Source organism: Zingiber officinale, chromosome 4A (genome assembly GCF_018446385.1).
Source record: "Zingiber officinale cultivar Zhangliang chromosome 4A, Zo_v1.1, whole genome shotgun sequence".
Classification (NCBI taxonomy): Eukaryota; Viridiplantae; Streptophyta; class Magnoliopsida; order Zingiberales; family Zingiberaceae; genus Zingiber; species Zingiber officinale.
The window spans coordinates 85,859,488-85,875,748 of NC_055992.1; the positions used below are offsets into that span (position 1 = coordinate 85,859,488).

At 36.4% G+C, this 16,261-nt stretch overlaps 1 protein-coding gene and 3 non-coding genes across 10 annotated transcripts; all 4 read right to left on the reverse strand.

The window, feature by feature from the left end:
• Positions 1–8,852: 8,852 nt before the first annotated feature.
• TRNAG-GCC lies at positions 8,853–8,923 on the reverse strand. The gene has a single exon. It is a non-coding gene; the product is annotated as a tRNA-Gly (tRNA).
• An 80-nt stretch (positions 8,924–9,003) lies between these two features.
• Positions 9,004–9,074, reverse strand: TRNAG-GCC. Its single transcript has one exon. It is a non-coding gene; the product is annotated as a tRNA-Gly (tRNA).
• An 81-nt stretch (positions 9,075–9,155) lies between these two features.
• On the reverse strand, positions 9,156–9,226 carry TRNAG-GCC. The gene has a single exon. It is a non-coding gene; the product is annotated as a tRNA-Gly (tRNA).
• A 2,019-nt stretch (positions 9,227–11,245) lies between these two features.
• Positions 11,246–15,598, reverse strand: LOC121970067. Of its 7 annotated transcripts, none has more exons than XM_042520479.1 (6): positions 15,440–15,598; positions 15,129–15,336; positions 14,970–14,994; positions 14,828–14,876; positions 11,967–13,641; positions 11,246–11,611 (listed from the first exon to the last, which is right to left on the reverse strand). In XM_042520479.1, the coding sequence occupies exons 5-6, from the start codon at positions 13,587–13,589 to the stop codon at positions 11,459–11,461; spliced, it is 1,776 nt and encodes a 591-aa protein (XP_042376413.1). In that variant the 5' UTR covers positions 13,590–13,641; positions 14,828–14,876; positions 14,970–14,994; positions 15,129–15,336; positions 15,440–15,598; the 3' UTR covers positions 11,246–11,458. The 7 variants fall into 7 exon arrangements, with proteins under 7 accessions (XP_042376413.1, XP_042376409.1, XP_042376410.1 ...); XM_042520475.1 differs by having other exon boundaries at positions 11,967–13,653; XM_042520476.1 differs by having other exon boundaries at positions 14,828–14,880.
• Between the last annotated feature and the right edge of the window lie 663 nt (positions 15,599–16,261).

Sequence of the window (16,261 nt, forward strand, 5' to 3'; positions counted from 1 at the left end):
CCTCGAGGCTTGGTTTTCCATTTTTAAATCTTTAGTTTTGGATTTTTCATTTTTCCCTTGAGCATTTCTATTTTTAGACCGATATCTAAAATCCTTAGAGTTATTGCCTAATTTGTTATCTATCTTTCTAGCCTTAGATTGAGTGGTTTTAGCATGATAAGCTACATAATTTTTTCTTAATTCTATCATGCTTCTTATTTTCATGATAAATAGCATTAAAATGATATAAATTATTCCTAGCATGTTTTTTATCATTACTTAAAGGAATAGGCTCGATAAATAATACCTTAGGTTTGCTCTTGATAGCTCCCCCTTGAGTTGAGTTTCCTCCTTTGGGTTTGGCCTGTTTCTTTCTCTTAGGGCATTGACTCTAGTAATGTCCTTTTTGATTGCAAGAGAAGCACACTATGTGCTCATTGTTCTTCTCTGTCACGAGGACTGTCTCCTTGGGCTTCTCCTTACCCTTAGGTGCCACTTGGCCCTTACTCATGGTCAATTTGGGGCACTTACTCTTGTAGTGCCCTCGTTCCCTACACTCAAAGCAAATAATATAATTTTTATTATTAACAATTGAAATTATTATACATTCTTTGCTTGTAGGGGTGACAGATGATCCTCCATTTGATTTTGCTTGACTTTGTGGAGGTGGCACCATCTTCTTCTTCATTTGACTCGGAGGTATAAGCTTCTTCTTGCTCCGATGTCAAGGAATGACACTCCCCCTCAATTCTAGAAGTGGAGGCCTCTTCATCTTCATCCTCTTGCACATGAAACAAAGAGTATGCTCCCTCTTTGCTCTTCTGGTTGCACTCCTTTGAGGATGAAGCTTCTTGGACTTCTTCTTTGGAAGTTGGGCATCTCTAAACTTCGAAGTCCTCTTGATCTTGATCCAATGAGTCGCTTTCTTTAGATTTCTCTTGGTTTAGTGCAGTGGAGGGGGGCCTCATGGATTTTAGCCAATTTGCTCCACAACTCTTGGCATCTTCAAATTCTGCCACTTGCTTCAAGATGTTGCTAGGCAATAGATTAACCAATAGCTTGGTCACTTTATTATTGACCTCATAACTTTGGATTTGCTCTTGGCTCCACTTGCTTTTCTTGAGAATTCTTCCTTTGCTATTTGTTGGATCTTCAAAGCCTTCCATGAGAGCAAACCATTGCTCTATCTCCTTCATGAAGAAATTTTTTATTCTTGATTTCCAAGAATCGAAGCTTGTCGATGTATATGGTGGAGGCACCCTTGTGTCGAATTCGAGTCCATCTCGGAATTCCATTTGAAGTTGAGCTCTTTGAAATCTTTAACTTGTTGACTTTTATGCTTCAACTTCTTCAACCTCTAGCTCGTTACCCTTCCTAGTGATTGTTGGTGCAGCGGAGGCCGGCAAGAGGGGGTGAATTGCTGTAAACACAAAATAAAATATACCCTCCTCGGATTTCAACTCAAAAAAGCAATAGTAAAATTAAAACAAGCAAGGAAATATAAATTAAGTAGTAGACAGGATTTAACCTGGTTACAACCAAGGAAGTTGTTAATCCAGGGCAGTAGAAAAAGCTCAGTAGAAAAATCTCCTTTGCTGAAAGCGGAGAAGCCTTTTACACTTTGGAAGCTTAGAACTATTGCTAGGAATGGCTACACAATGATTGCTTGAGTTGTTATTTCTTTCCTAGCTCCAGGGGCCTTTATATAGGTCCTGGAAATATTATCCCGAGAGTCCAAGGCGCCTCCAACTGGGTTCAAGGCGCCTCCAGCTCGGTCAACGGATAAAACTCTATCTGCTGCGCAAACGGTCAATTTTGACTGTTGAATGCGCCTTGAACAAGCCTTGAAGGCGCCTTTAGGTTGAAGGCGCCTTCAAGATTGTTGAAGGCGCCTTGAGCTGGATTTTCCAGCACAGCTCCTTTTTCTAGCTCCTTTGCGTGGGCTTCCGATGCTCCGTTCTTTTGGGTGATTCCGGCCAATCGGAATAGGGCTCACCCGAACCCAATTCCTGGCCTTCTCCTCGAGCAGCCTCCGTCCCGGCTTAACATCCCTCGAACGCCGCGCACGCTCTTCACGCCCACCGGAGTACTCTTCCGCAGCTCTCTCGTCCTTCGGACGCACCGAGCCCGTCGACTCCCTTCCCGTGCCGTCCTTCTCGCTAGCTGCGTCTTCCGCTCGACTTCCTGTGCTCCTAAGCTCCTGCACACTCAGACACAGGGATCAAACACACAGCAGGACCTAACCAACTTGGTTGATCACATCAAAACACCACGGGGTCCAACAATCTCCCCATTTTTGATGTGCATCAACCCAAGTTCAAGTTAGGGAAAAAAATAGACATAAAAAGCAATTTTAAAGAAAAGTTACTAAACTAAACAGTTAAGCATAACTTTTGCAATAAAATTGCAACACAGTTTAAAAAAAAAATTAAGATATTTAATTTTTAATTTTCCTAACTCCCCCTAAACTAAAATGATGATTTGAAAATTCAAGTAGATAACTTGAAAAACTATGCATGTTCATTTAAAACCAATGTTAGAAGATTTAATAATTTAAATTGGTATTATAGATATCACCAGGGACAAATCAGGAATATCTCTAGAAAATATGTCCCTAAGAAATTTTTAATCAACCCAGTAGGCCGGAACCTTTATTGGGTTCCGAAATCTTGCTTAATCTAAATAAAAGTTAGCGCTTTCAGTGAGAAAATTAAACAATGAATTTCTTTATGAGACTTTGTCTAAGGAAGTGGTTGTTGCTCCAATAACCAAGAAGGCCTAGTACCTCGCCACGACCTGGAAGCCAAAATATTGAAATAAATGTTTAATTAACTTTCTGTTAAAGCATTAAATTTAGAATTAATTAATGCTGTCAAAGTTTTTTCAAAAAATTTTTTTTACTTAGAAATTTTTTGAAAATTCTCTTTAACACTTAGAAAAATTCTCAGAATATGTCTTTAGTTAAAGGTTATAATGAAATTGAAAATTTCTGCTTCAAGTTTTTTTTAAAATGCCTAAGTTAGATTTTTTTTTTTTTATAATTTCCCTTAGAAAATTTTACTTATTTTTTCCAATTATTTCAATATTTTCTAAGTCTTTAACCCTTAGATTTTTTTCTTGAAACCCCATTTTTTGTGTGATCAAAGGGGGAGAAGGATTAGTATAAGTCTAGGGGGAGGTAGACCAAAATATTAACTCATTTTTTTTTGCACTTAAATTGTAAATTAAGTTAGTTTACTTAATTTTATTTAATGTCTATTTTACCCTATCTTAACTTGGGTTAATCACACCAAAAAGGGGGAGATTGTTGGAACCCCAAGATTGTTTTGGTGTGATCAACAAGTTAAGTTAGGTCCTGTTTGTTTCTAACCTTGTGTCTAAGTGTGCAGGAGCTTAGGAACACAGGTAGTCGAGCGGAAGACGTAGCTAGCGAGAAGGACGGCACGCTGTGCGTCCGAGGGACGAGGCGCTGCGGAAGAGTACACCGGCGGACGAGAAGGAAGTGCGCGGTGGTTCCGAGGGACGAAAGCCGGAGCAAAAGATTGCTCGGGGAGCAAGAGACGCAGCTAACGAGAAGGTCGACGACCGAGGGACGAAGACTGCGGATGAGTACGCTGGCGGATGAGAAGGAAACACGCGGCAATTCCAAGGGACGAGAAGCCGGAGGGAAGCATGTTCGAGAAGACCAGAACTTGGGTTCGGGTGAGCCCTATTCCGGATAGCAGAGATCACCCAATCAAGCGGATCCGGAACAGAGGACCCCGATGAAAGTCAACCAGAGTTGACTCAGCATCCGGGGCGCCCGGACCAGCCCGGGGCGCCCGGACAACCCCGGGGCGCCCGGAACCCTTCCGGGCGCCCGGAAGTTAGTTTTTAACCAGATCGAGCTTTGACTCGATCTGAACGTTGGGGGATAAAATTTATCCCCCCAGGGCTCCCGAAACCCTTCCAGGCACCCCGACCAAGGCTATAAATATAGCCTTGGTCCAGAAGCTTTGAATCAACTCAAAAATTTACATTCCAAACACTTGTGCGCTTCTGTTCTAGTTTAGCTTCTGTCTTTTGAGCTTTCACTGGTGTAAGAGGCTTCTCCACCTGAAGGAGATTGATAGTGCGATCATCTTTCTTGGATTAACAACCACCCCGGTTGTAACCAAGTCAAATCCGGTGCCTCTTCCTTTTCTTGTTTTTTCTTGTTTAAGTTAATTTTATGCAAGTGTTAGTTTAAGAGTTCGAGAAGAGTTGTTTTGTTTTTAATTTTACAGGCTATCCAACCCCCCTTCTAGCTGGCCGCAACGGTCCCACAAGTACTTCATAGAATCAATTCCAGCATCAACTTCATTACATTAAAGCATCTTTTCATTTCTATAGAATTTTGGACTTAAAGGTTTGATGATCATTAAAATCCTTCAAATTTTTCAGCAAATCCATTCTGAATTTTGGCATTTACAATGTTTCAGATTCAAGTTTAAAGAACAAAGATAAATCAAATAGCCCCTTGTTTAATCAGCAATTTGAGTTGGCAAATTGTAAACTCATGAGGCTAGGCCTAGGAAAAGGTCTCATCCAATTGAATATTTGGAATTCAAATCCAAAGTCATGTTGTTCATAAACAACATAAGGAATTAGTACTGAACAGAATTACCAGTCCAGGAATAGTTTACCGTCGTTCGCTTCCTTAATTCAACCTCGCATGAACATTTTCCCTTCACTAACTTGTGAATTTCCTTACCACTTGGCATACAAACAAATCAAGAGCGTATGTTCTACAAGGGTTCACAATTGCAGAAACATACAAAAGTTTCTAGACTTCAGTTTCAAAAAATGTGAATTACTAAAGTTTCAGCCTAAGTCATGAAGATTTTTTCAGAGGATAAGCTATTATTTAGTATTGAAATTGCCAGGGCTCAAATTGAAGCATTTACTGGTATGAAACTGTAATAAGACATGGCACAAAACATGTATACTTCATCAAATTCAGCTTCATTCCTGAATTTTGAACCTTGGTATTTTGTACATTTCTTTGAATGCCTTTAAATTGTAGATCACATTCAATCTGTACAAGAAACTTACACACAATTGATACATCACATTTAACCTTTTCTCTACATATTTCACCAATCCTTTCTATTCCAACAGTACCAAAAATAGAACTTAGACTGATACTATTTTCTGATTTCAGTTTCAACCTTGGACTTCAATGGAACTCTAGCTCAAGTCATGAAGAGTGAAGCTTCGAAAGAAGATATTAATTGATACTAGGTTAACAAAGCTTAACTTGAAGTTGTTGCTGACAAGAGAGAGCATGAAGATTTGGCACAAAATCTATCCAGTCGCATTGGCAATTCCAGCAGTTTGATAGTTTCAAAATTTTTAGCTTCATGTTCTCTGATCAATCTTTGACCTTTAAGCCCTATAAATTGTTTCATTTATTATTCAATCAATATATGCTAGAACTCAAATTATTTTGAATCAGAAAGATCAAGTTGGTACAGCTTCCAACAATTCAAAAACTACATATCTCACTGCTTTTCTGTTTTGACATATTTCAACTTCAAAGTTCTAGCTATTTCCATTAACTTCCTTTCAATTGCCATTAGTACTTCATATCTGCATATCAGTAACTCTCTAACAGCCTACTATATCAAATCAATTACAAATCTTGATCCATAATGTTCAGATTTCTAGCAGTTTAACATCACTATTTCTGTAGCTTCAAATCTTCTATTTTCAAAAATCTTCATTTTTCCTTCTAAAATCTTATGACTCCATCTGGAATGTTACTTGAACTGAATGGCAATCACCAATTAACTTTACAATCCTACTCCTTGATCAAGTTACCAGCAACTTTATTCACTGTTTAGTAACTTCAAAATTTCAGCATTTCAGCATCTACACATATTCAGAAATCATTTTTTAGTGCCATCCAATTTACAGAATTCGTAGAAAAAAAAATGAAACACCATTTGTTAAAGATAATGTTAGAGTTTCATTATTCTTCCTCACTATTTTGAGAGTTGATGATAAAAGATTGGTACACACTTAGTTCAACTCTAAAATTGCATCTTGTTTTCAGCTTACTACCTTTTCTATTTTTTTGCTTTAAAAATTTGTTTCTCCATTCTCATTCAACACTTGTTTCTTGATTATCTAAAAGATGTCTTTCGATATTTAGTGTAGTTAAGGAACCAACAAATTTGTTCTTCAATAAATATGACAATTTGTACTAAAACCAATTATGCATAGAGAGAAGCTCAGCTTCCATTTTATTTCTGTATTTATGTGGTTTTGCATTTCTGCCTACATTCCATCATTGATAACTTTTGTTCTCCTCTTTTACAATTACAACTCATTCCCTGATTAGTTAGAAAATGGTTTCATTTAGTGTGATTCAAAAATTATCAACTTAAATTCCCAAACAACAGTTTTCATACATCACAGTTTCTATTTTAGCAATTAGAATTCTATCCAATCCAATTTCCGGAATATCTAAAAATCTTGTAAACTCTGATGAAACAAGATCAACATTTAACAATACTAGAACAATAGCAGGATTTCAATTGTTGAGTGAACCGATGTCTCTAAATATCAATCAGTACAGTAAGGTGCAGGTTCTGAATTCTCTGTATAGCTTCCTGACTTTGTGTCAATTAGTCATCATTTTGCCACCAAAAGTTTCAATTCCTTTTCATCTAGTTTCTTAAGATCCTTATCAATTCATCCTCCAAAAATTTCTAGATTTCAACAACTTTAGCTTGTCATAACTCATTTCTGAAATTGGCACAGAAGGAGCTTGGCATTGATGCTCTATTAGCAAGAATTTCTGCATTTCTTTCTTTAAGGATCTTCTTTGAATTTCCGGCCAAATATTGAACTTTAACCTCCAAAATACTATCTTCTTAACATTCAATCACAATCAGCTTACCCTTCAATTTCTTCCCATCGAAAAGAGTATTACACACTCTAATAACTTTCTACTCCTGAATCTGTAGATTTCTGCATTTCAACATTTTGCAAACTGCTTTTCTTTCAGGATTGAATACTCTTCCTTCTCTAAGTTAATCTGACTTATCACATTTCATTATCTCAACACTTGATGTCCATTTAAAAAGTAGTACATCATTAGTGCATTGGTCAACTTTAAGTCTTTTGCAATTCCTGCACATTTCTGCCCTCCGTTCAGTGTCTACAACCATCATTTGTTCAAATGCTAACATACTGATTAAATTTCAAGATTTGTAGTTTTTGAATATCCTCTTTTCAGAGTTTGTAGAGGTTAATGAAGGGCAACAATCCCATTTCTTTCTATACATTACCGAGCCTCACATAAGCCTCTTGTTTAAATATTGTTCCTGATTTTTGATACACCTTGATACACAATCCTGCATTTCTGAATTTTCAGCTTCTACACCAATTCAATATGTTTCCCAATAATTATCAATAACTTCTTTCATTTTTGTATTCTTCTTCAACTTTAACTCATTCTGTTTATCCAGTAGATCCCATAATCACTCAATGACATAAATTATTTGAGCTTCAATAATGATTAGATTTCAGCATTTTTGAATTTCCCAACATTTTTGAATCTTCTAGCACTGATCAGATTCAATCATGCTCACTTCCTAGTTGCTGATATAAACTCCATTCTTCACTCTCTCTACTTCAATTTATGTTCTTGAACCAACCAAGCAATTTTAGAACCAGCAATGTGCAGGTTTACATTTCTGCATTTCTTTAGTGCAAAGATTCATCTCTGCAAATCTTAACTTCTGCAATGACTGCTCAAGAGCAATGTTCAATTTCCGAAATCATTTTAGTTCTTCACTTGGATTCCATTACTGCACAACAACAATGTTCAAATTCAGCCATGTTTTGTTTCTGAAAATTCATAACTTCATTCCTGCACCTCTTCATCCTACATTTCAGTTCAGATTTTTTGATGGTTTCAAGGGATTTCCTTCAACTTCTAAACTCTCAATAAGGATTACTGATAAAGATATTTCTCTTGGACAGCAACACCACCAGAATGTTCAGATTTCAGTCATTTCAAAACCTTCTCCCAACATATGTCTCCTAGAGTTTTGAATGTATCACCAAAGTATCAAATTCTAAAATTCAAAGATTTTGGAGCTTGCTCTTGACATGATCAAGGTCTGGTAATGGTTAAGTTTAGCACATAATATTAAGAGTCATTCATTCACAATAGGTTTTTCAGTATTTTTGCACAAGAAACATCTCACGCGTAAACTAAATTTAAACTAAGTTTAAGCCTGTAAAAAAATAATTAAAATTATAAATAAATCTAACGTTCATAAATAATTTATTATTTGACTTCATAAGAATTTATTTATGTTCATTTATAAAGAATTTATTTATGTTTGTTTATATAAATCAATTCTTTAATGTTTATGAAGATTGTAAATTATATACCTTTATCAATAAAATTTTTACTTGAATGAAACAAGCTCTCAAAATCAAACTAATTAACTAATTAAATAAATTTAAAAATATAAAATTTTAAATATCAAATAAATTTAAATTGAGAGTTCCATAATACCTAAATCAACAGCTAAAAAAATTAAGTCAAATTTAAATGATTATTTTAATGACTATGTTCATTTTAGATTTAACTCGATTCAATTACCTTAAGCAAATTTAAATAATATAAATTTGTTTTGATTTGGCTTGCTAAAAGAAATTAAAATAGCTGGAACAATTATTTTCGGTTGCCTTATTAAATAGAATAACATAAAATCTGAGTTCATGCTTTATATGATACTGCAGCATCTTATTTAATTATTTAAAAAACACATTATTTGACGCGGTATAAGATTTTTCAGAGTTCCTAAACTTTAAATTATCAAAAATTCATGTGCACCAGCCGGGAATCGAACCCGGGTCTGTACCGTGGCAGGGTACTATTCTACCACTAGACCACTGGTGCCATGATCGCAAACAACAAATTAAATTTTGACCATTTATAATATCTACAGAATTTTAAAATACATGATAAAAGCACAGTTTTGCACCTGCCGGGAATCGAACCCGGGTCTGTACCGTGGCAGGGTACTATTCTACCACTAGACCACTGGTGCTCTGATGCTAAATGACAAATTAAATTTAGATCATTTATAATAACTGCAGAATTTTAAAATACATGATAAAAAGACAGTTTTTGCACCAGCCGGGAATCGAACCCGGGTCTGTACCGTGGCAGGGTACTATTCTACCACTAGACCACTGGTGCTCTGATGCTAAACAACAAATTAAATTTTAACCATTTATAATAACTACAGAATTTTAAAATTCATGATAAAAAAGCAGGACTTGCACCAGCCGGGAATCGAACACGGGTCTGTACCGTGGGCAGGCTACTATTCTACCACTAGACCACTGGTGCTCATGTCTTAAAGTGACATTATTATTCTATAAGAATGATTGTCTGTACTTTTTTTAGGGATCAAATATTTCATATTTAATGATTGCAAAAAATTGTTAATTATAAAAAAAGCCAAAAACAAATGTTTAAATTAGTGGCATTTCAGTACAACCCTAAACTTTATATCTTTTATTTTTCAAAATACCCTTCCAAATTTTAAAATAGTCAAAATACTTTGCGTTTATATATATATATATATATATATATTTTTTTTTTCATATCATTTCACCTGCTTCAACCATTATCCCACTTCACTGAATAATGACGGATAAGTTTCCGATTCCAATTCCAAACAAATGATGTCGCGTATTTATCACATTATCGTCTCATCCAATAGTAATAATGATAAATAAATGAATAATAATAACTAGAGGTAAACATGACGAGTTTAAAGCTACGGAGTCACGTTGATAATTTTAAAACAAACGTCCAACAAGGTTAAGGCAAACTCCTCTTTCTAAAAGAATTATAACTCAACATGAAGTTAGATACTCTTCTTAAGAAGAAACTACAGCATCTGTACTGAGCTCAATAGGAAAGAAGTGCCCGATATGGTATAGGTTATATCGAGCGGCAACAAAGGGCGGCAAGTAGAAGGGCACGCAACCTTCGCGATTCGCCTCAACGAGCAGCGAAGCGGTTAGGTTTACTTCCACTGAATCAAAGGACAATGATCGCTCCGATACCAAACTAGCTAATGTAGCACAAAATCACTTTTATATCAAATTGACACTACACGAAAAATTGAATACTAAATTGACACAATGCAAGAATGATTTGATTTGATACGAAACTGATGAAACACTTTATTGGAGTTGTGTATATCGCCTCGCTGGGCAACGAAGCGATATCACCTCACTTCCGCCGAATCAAAGATATGTGAAGGATCACTTTGATACTAAGCTAGCTAATGTAGCACAAACTCACTCTTATATCAAATTAACACATCAAATAGCACAAGAATGATTTGATACATTTTATATCAAAATAGCCAAACAAGAAAAATTAAAGTCTAAAAGTTTTGGATTTATGATCTCCTATAAGTTTTTAAGAAATTGTTTTAGAATGATAGTTGTTTAGTTTTGAGATCTTAAATACTTTTGATAAGTTTTGCTAGGAGATTTAGTTTCGAGTTCCGAGTTGTGAAAATAACTTCTTGTAATGCAAAATACGATTGCATACAATAGAAAATTCTTCTCCGGAACCTTGCATACAGGAACTTCGTGCATCAAAGTGTCCTTTTTATCACCCGTCATGACTAGAGGAAGCTAAGTGCCAAGTCTAACCAGGGAAGGTAGGATAGTCGGGCAGATGCTAGAATCGGGCCGGGAAGATGGAATTGTGCTGTGATACCAAATGGAGATTAGGAAAACAGGATTTGTGATTCCTTTTAATTAATTATACTCTTGCTCTATTCTTTAATTCTATAACAGAATATACTTATCCCAGTACAAATAAGTCCTTAAACTTTGCAATATATACAATAAGCTAACGTGCATTTGGCACTGCATCAGCATAGAAACAATGAGCTAATGCCCATTTGGTGTTGTTACACTACATTTTGTCAATATCGGTCCACATTTGTTCAGTTTCTGCAGTCTTATATGTACCCCAAGCTCACAGTGCCTAATACAAGTGTAACTCTGATTACTCTAATTAATTTTCAAACACGCATATCAAAAGTGTAGGGATTCAAACAGTCCAAAAATACTAATACTTCAAGATACAAATAATCAATGTAGACGTAAGATATCAAGTCAATGTATACGAAAAGCATATGCTATAATATGAATGTTTGAAACTATGAAACTGACAGTGACTTTGAGATGAAGGAAAACAAGATTGAGAAAAATCAGCTCTTTGTATTTTTACAATGTCAAGGTAAACTACATTGCAGTAGCGTAAAGAATGGGGGAAAGCTAGTTAAAAACTATAACAACTAAAGTTTGTAATCCCTCGACTTTTTTTTATATAAAAAAAGGAAGGAAACAGGAAAAAGGAAAAAAAGGAAAAACAATTACAGAGTATTAAGATAGTGGCTTAGTATTTTGGATAAAGGCTGGGGATTTGTGAATGGACGATTGCCACAGCAATGGAGAATGACTGAAGAGCTGAAAGACTTGTTTGGAAGTGGATGTTGTAGAGGTCTTTGTTTAAGCAGCACATCTCGAAAACCGGTTCGCCCTTGGCACCCTGGAAATAGCATACATCATATATCAGTACCTGTGCATGACTAATGTAGAACACAACAACCTCTAGGTGTTTTTTTTTGTCATCCCATCCATCCGTAGTTTCACGAATAGGGAATAGTTACAAACTCATAAGGATGATAAAGATGGATTGAATTGTTTCATTCATGGATGAAAATATCATCCCGAGTCAGTTGGCACCGGTGAAATATTTCATACCGTCGGCCGACCGAGGCATGGAAGTCTGCAATGATTCCTCGAAGGCTTCATGCCAAGCCTTCCACAACAGTTGAGAACTTCATGCTGGGTGAAGATCTCCTAGGAATTATTTTAGCTAGTAATGAATTCATATTACAAACCTCCATAGTCAGGTTGAGAGATTTCGAATCCTCCTCGGAATTGTTGTTAAGTACCGTCAATGGACACCCGACGTCCCAGCCGCTACAATCACATTGCCCATTGGACATCCATCTGTCGATGAGACTAGAAGGGCCAGTGATTCCAGAAATCGGGCCACCATGAATCCCAGCAGGGATAAGAACATTCACATTTATATCTGATCTCCAATGCTCATTTAGCTTGGATCCAGAAGAACATAGAGACGCTCGAGAAGCACTGGCATCATTAACTTCGCCTTTCTCGAGAAATTTGAGACCCCAACCACCAGGTGATGATGCCCCCTCGTTCCTAGCAAAGCTAAAAGTTTTTACAACTATTGCAGCCAACTCAAGACAACGAGGGAAATCGGCAAAAGGAACCTTCCGGCAACCTGCTTCATCAATCATCCCTAGCTTACTTGTATGAAGTTCTTGCAGTTCCTCAAGCTGAGAGCTCAAACCACCAACCTTTTGTATTGAATGAGATCTTGAATGGCGATTTAACCGAAATATTTCAGACAATCTACAGGGTAGTTCCTTGCTTTTAACAAGACTAGATGTGAATGTTTGCAGCCCACTCGAAAGGTCCTCATTGGCAGCTGACAGAACAAATTCAGTTTCGGTGCAATTGGGTCTGCCAGAACCAAGAAGCAGAAAACTTCTTACCTTCATCTTAGCAACCAAGTTAGAAACACTATGATTTGATTCCTTTATTTTTTCAGTGTGTCTATGAAACAGATAGATATAGTCGAGGGCCTTGTCAATTGAAGAATTGTTGGTATCATGTGGACTGGCAACGTATATGCTCTTCCCATGATCCTTGCCCACAGAGAACAGGAAGAAGGGATACCTGTTCTCCCAGACACACTGAAGAAGAGCTGAGTTGGATGAATTAGACTGGCACAATGACTTTGAGTTCGAACTTGAGCAACAAAAATGCCTCTCATGGGAAATTAACTCCTCCATTGTTTTATCGTCACTTACGCTGATCGTCTTTGTCATGATCTGTTTCATACCATCTTGAAGAGCTGACTGAAAATCCACTGCACTCTTCGTTAGGACTGTTCTTTTCAAAGTTTCGTTTACTGAACGAAGAAGCAATCCGGTTGAGGGGTGCAGAAGTAAATTCCCTGTCTGCACTGTAGGTGAACATTCAACAATGAGATCAGTCAGGCTGCATACACTTCGAGATTTCACTCGCTGCTTAAAGTTTGGGCCGTAACCATAGAGTGTGTGCCTGGAAGGGATACTTGACAATGAACTCTTTCTGCAGAGGATGTGAAAAGAGTCGAAACTTAGCTTTGCTGAATGAATGCAAAGTGGTGCATTGCCATTACTGGTACTCGTCACATATGAAGAATTTGCGAAAATGGGTTGGCTGGTGCAAGGACGAGATTTATCTATCAAACATCTTCCACTTTTCAGATCCTTGATATCCATGATCAATGGTACCTTGCTGGAAAGGTTCTCGCAATCACACTGCACTTGACCCTCAAAAAGAGTGAAGCGGTTGTCATCTTCATTTGTTAAACTATTCTTTTGACTATGAGATGAGGTAAGCTTTTCATCTGATGATTCTTGTCCAACTAAGAAAATATCTTCCATCTTCTTTAAGCTATGTGCTTCTACTCAAGCATTTAAGAACAGCTTGATTTCACTGCAACAATCCCTGATATTTTTATATGAGTTAAAAATGGTAAAATCGTTTGAATTTTCAGATGCATACAAGTGAAAATGCTCAGAAAATAAAGAATTGATAGGTAAATGGTAAAGGAATATTGTGTCCAAGTTTGAGTGGTCACTATTTATATGCCCGAAAATGTCACCAGGTTTGACCCAGCAAGCACCAACATAAGGTATTGGCTCTATATACAATCAGAGTAAGTGGAAAAAAAGGTATAATAGGTGTTGTTCTAAAAGACATAACAACTGTGATGCTTCAAAAATGTGGTCACAGCAAGCACCAATAGATCACGACTTTAGATAATCAGATCCTCCATAATTCATGTCCTGCCTTGAAGGATGAGAGCTGATGGCAAGGAGACGGGTCCAACCGATTTCCATTGACATGTTTGAACAATCAGAATGCTGAGAAGGTTAACCATTTTAGCTCTGTTTTGGTGTCAATCATTAGTTGTCCTGTCCAATCATTGTTGGGAATTCTCGTCAACATTCAACGCATGGTTTTAAGAAGTTCAACAAGTTAACAAACTAATATGTAAGATTCACACTGACTAAAAGGTGTGTCTGATACTATCCTTAGTGATACAATAAGCCTCCATCTTCTCGATTCTATAAATACCAAAATGATAGGGAAAATGCATATGCATTTGAGTTCAAGAATTCTTGGTCTCATTGATATTTTGCGTCAAGTGTCAAACCAAGAGAGATTCACCCGAACCACCAACCACACCAGCTTTATGATAGAAATCCCACCACCTCCAAAGGCAGTGGTCAAGTCTTAACCCTCAACATTCCATCCCCAACAAGTAATTTATCTATTGTTATAGGAGCAACAAATGTTATCATGCTACATATTGGTGGAATCTTAGGGATGTTGGATACAACAACAACAACAACCAAGCTATTATATGTTGGATAATGAAACTTTATTATCTTAGGCAGCAGAAGAAGGATTGACTTCCTTTGACCAAAGGCTTTCAAGAAGACAATGAAAGCTTCCTAAACTTCCTCTAGAACATAAAATAGAGTCATCAGAACAAGGAGACAGTGAAATCTTCCTTTGACCAAAGGCTTCCCAAGTTCAGCTTCTTCTATCAAAGCATAGGGCAAGCATCGATGACATCAAATAAATGGAATGGAGAAAGGAGAAGGCATCAAACCTTGAATATTGGTCAATCGCATCCGGTGCTCTGATCCCTCTCTCGGCCACTAACTTATCAACAGAACAAATGAAGAAAAAAGACTTCAGATATTGGAATTGGGGATAATGCGGAAAAGAAGACGAAGAACCAAAGATCTCACCTTGAACACAAGGAGCGAAGCGGCGCTGAACCAAATCAAAAGAGTCAAAGATTAGGGAAAGAAATGCATTGAACAAAGCCGAAGAAATGATTTAGAGCAGTGACAGCAGCAGAGAGAGAGAGAGAGAGAGAGAGAGCAAAGGCTGTTCTTTTCCTTTACCTCTTACTGATCTTCGCCTCTCTCTCACGCGACGCGAAAGAAGCAGCCAAACCAAACAACTGTAACCCCCAAATAATCCACCATGGCCCTCCTCGCCATTAATGGCACGTATAAAGATTAAAGAATAAGCACCGAGCAAACAAAGAAGCGAACAAGAACTGAAAGGCTGCCCTCTTCTCCTTCTCAGACATCCCACGCTGTCGATCATCTAGCAACATGAATGGAACTTTTTTATTACTCAAAAATGCCATCTTTTCAACACAAACTAATATAAAAACCACTTCGACTGTTACTAAAATAAAATTTAGTACATGCTAACTTTTCGATTCAATCCAACCATCTGATATGGAGCTCTCTCCCTCCGATGCAACGCCGCCGCCGTTCTGGTTGGTCGCCGCCCCGAGGACGCGATCTATTCTAGCGATCCAAAATTGAACATTGGGGAATCCAGAAGCTCAGATTGTTCTGGCTTCACGGGCAAAAATAAACTTTTTAAAAAACACACTTAAATGGATATAGAGTATTTTAATTGTAATAATTTTAATTAAATCTACTACAGTTGTAATATAGGAAAATTTTAAAGATAAATAAAAGGCATCCCAAATTATATAAATCATTCAAAAAAAATCTTTTAAAAAAAATTAAAATGACGCTCCATCATATTTTATTTCTGAAATATCTTTTATCCAAGATATTGTCATAGTAGCATAAGTTATTGCTACAATGGTGTTTCTTACTTACAGAATTATTATATTAGTTATGACTAACTGCTACTAAAATTTATTATGTTTTAAAACAATTTTAATTAAGTTGGTGAGGAGAATTTTTATATAATAATATCTAAAGTTTAAAATTTAGAATTCAAGATTTAAAATTTAGGATTTGATCATAATATGCATGCAAGTGTAAAAGTTATTTGGTAACTACAACAATATAAAAATTCAACTATTTCAATATTCAAAGTTTAAGATTTAAAATTAAAAACAATATAAAAATTCAACTATTTCAACATTTAAAGTTTAGAATTTAAAATTTAAAATCATAAAATTTAGAGTTTAACCATGAATAGAATATACTCCATAGCTATTACAACGTTTAAAAAGTTAATCAATCTATTATAATATAAAATAATT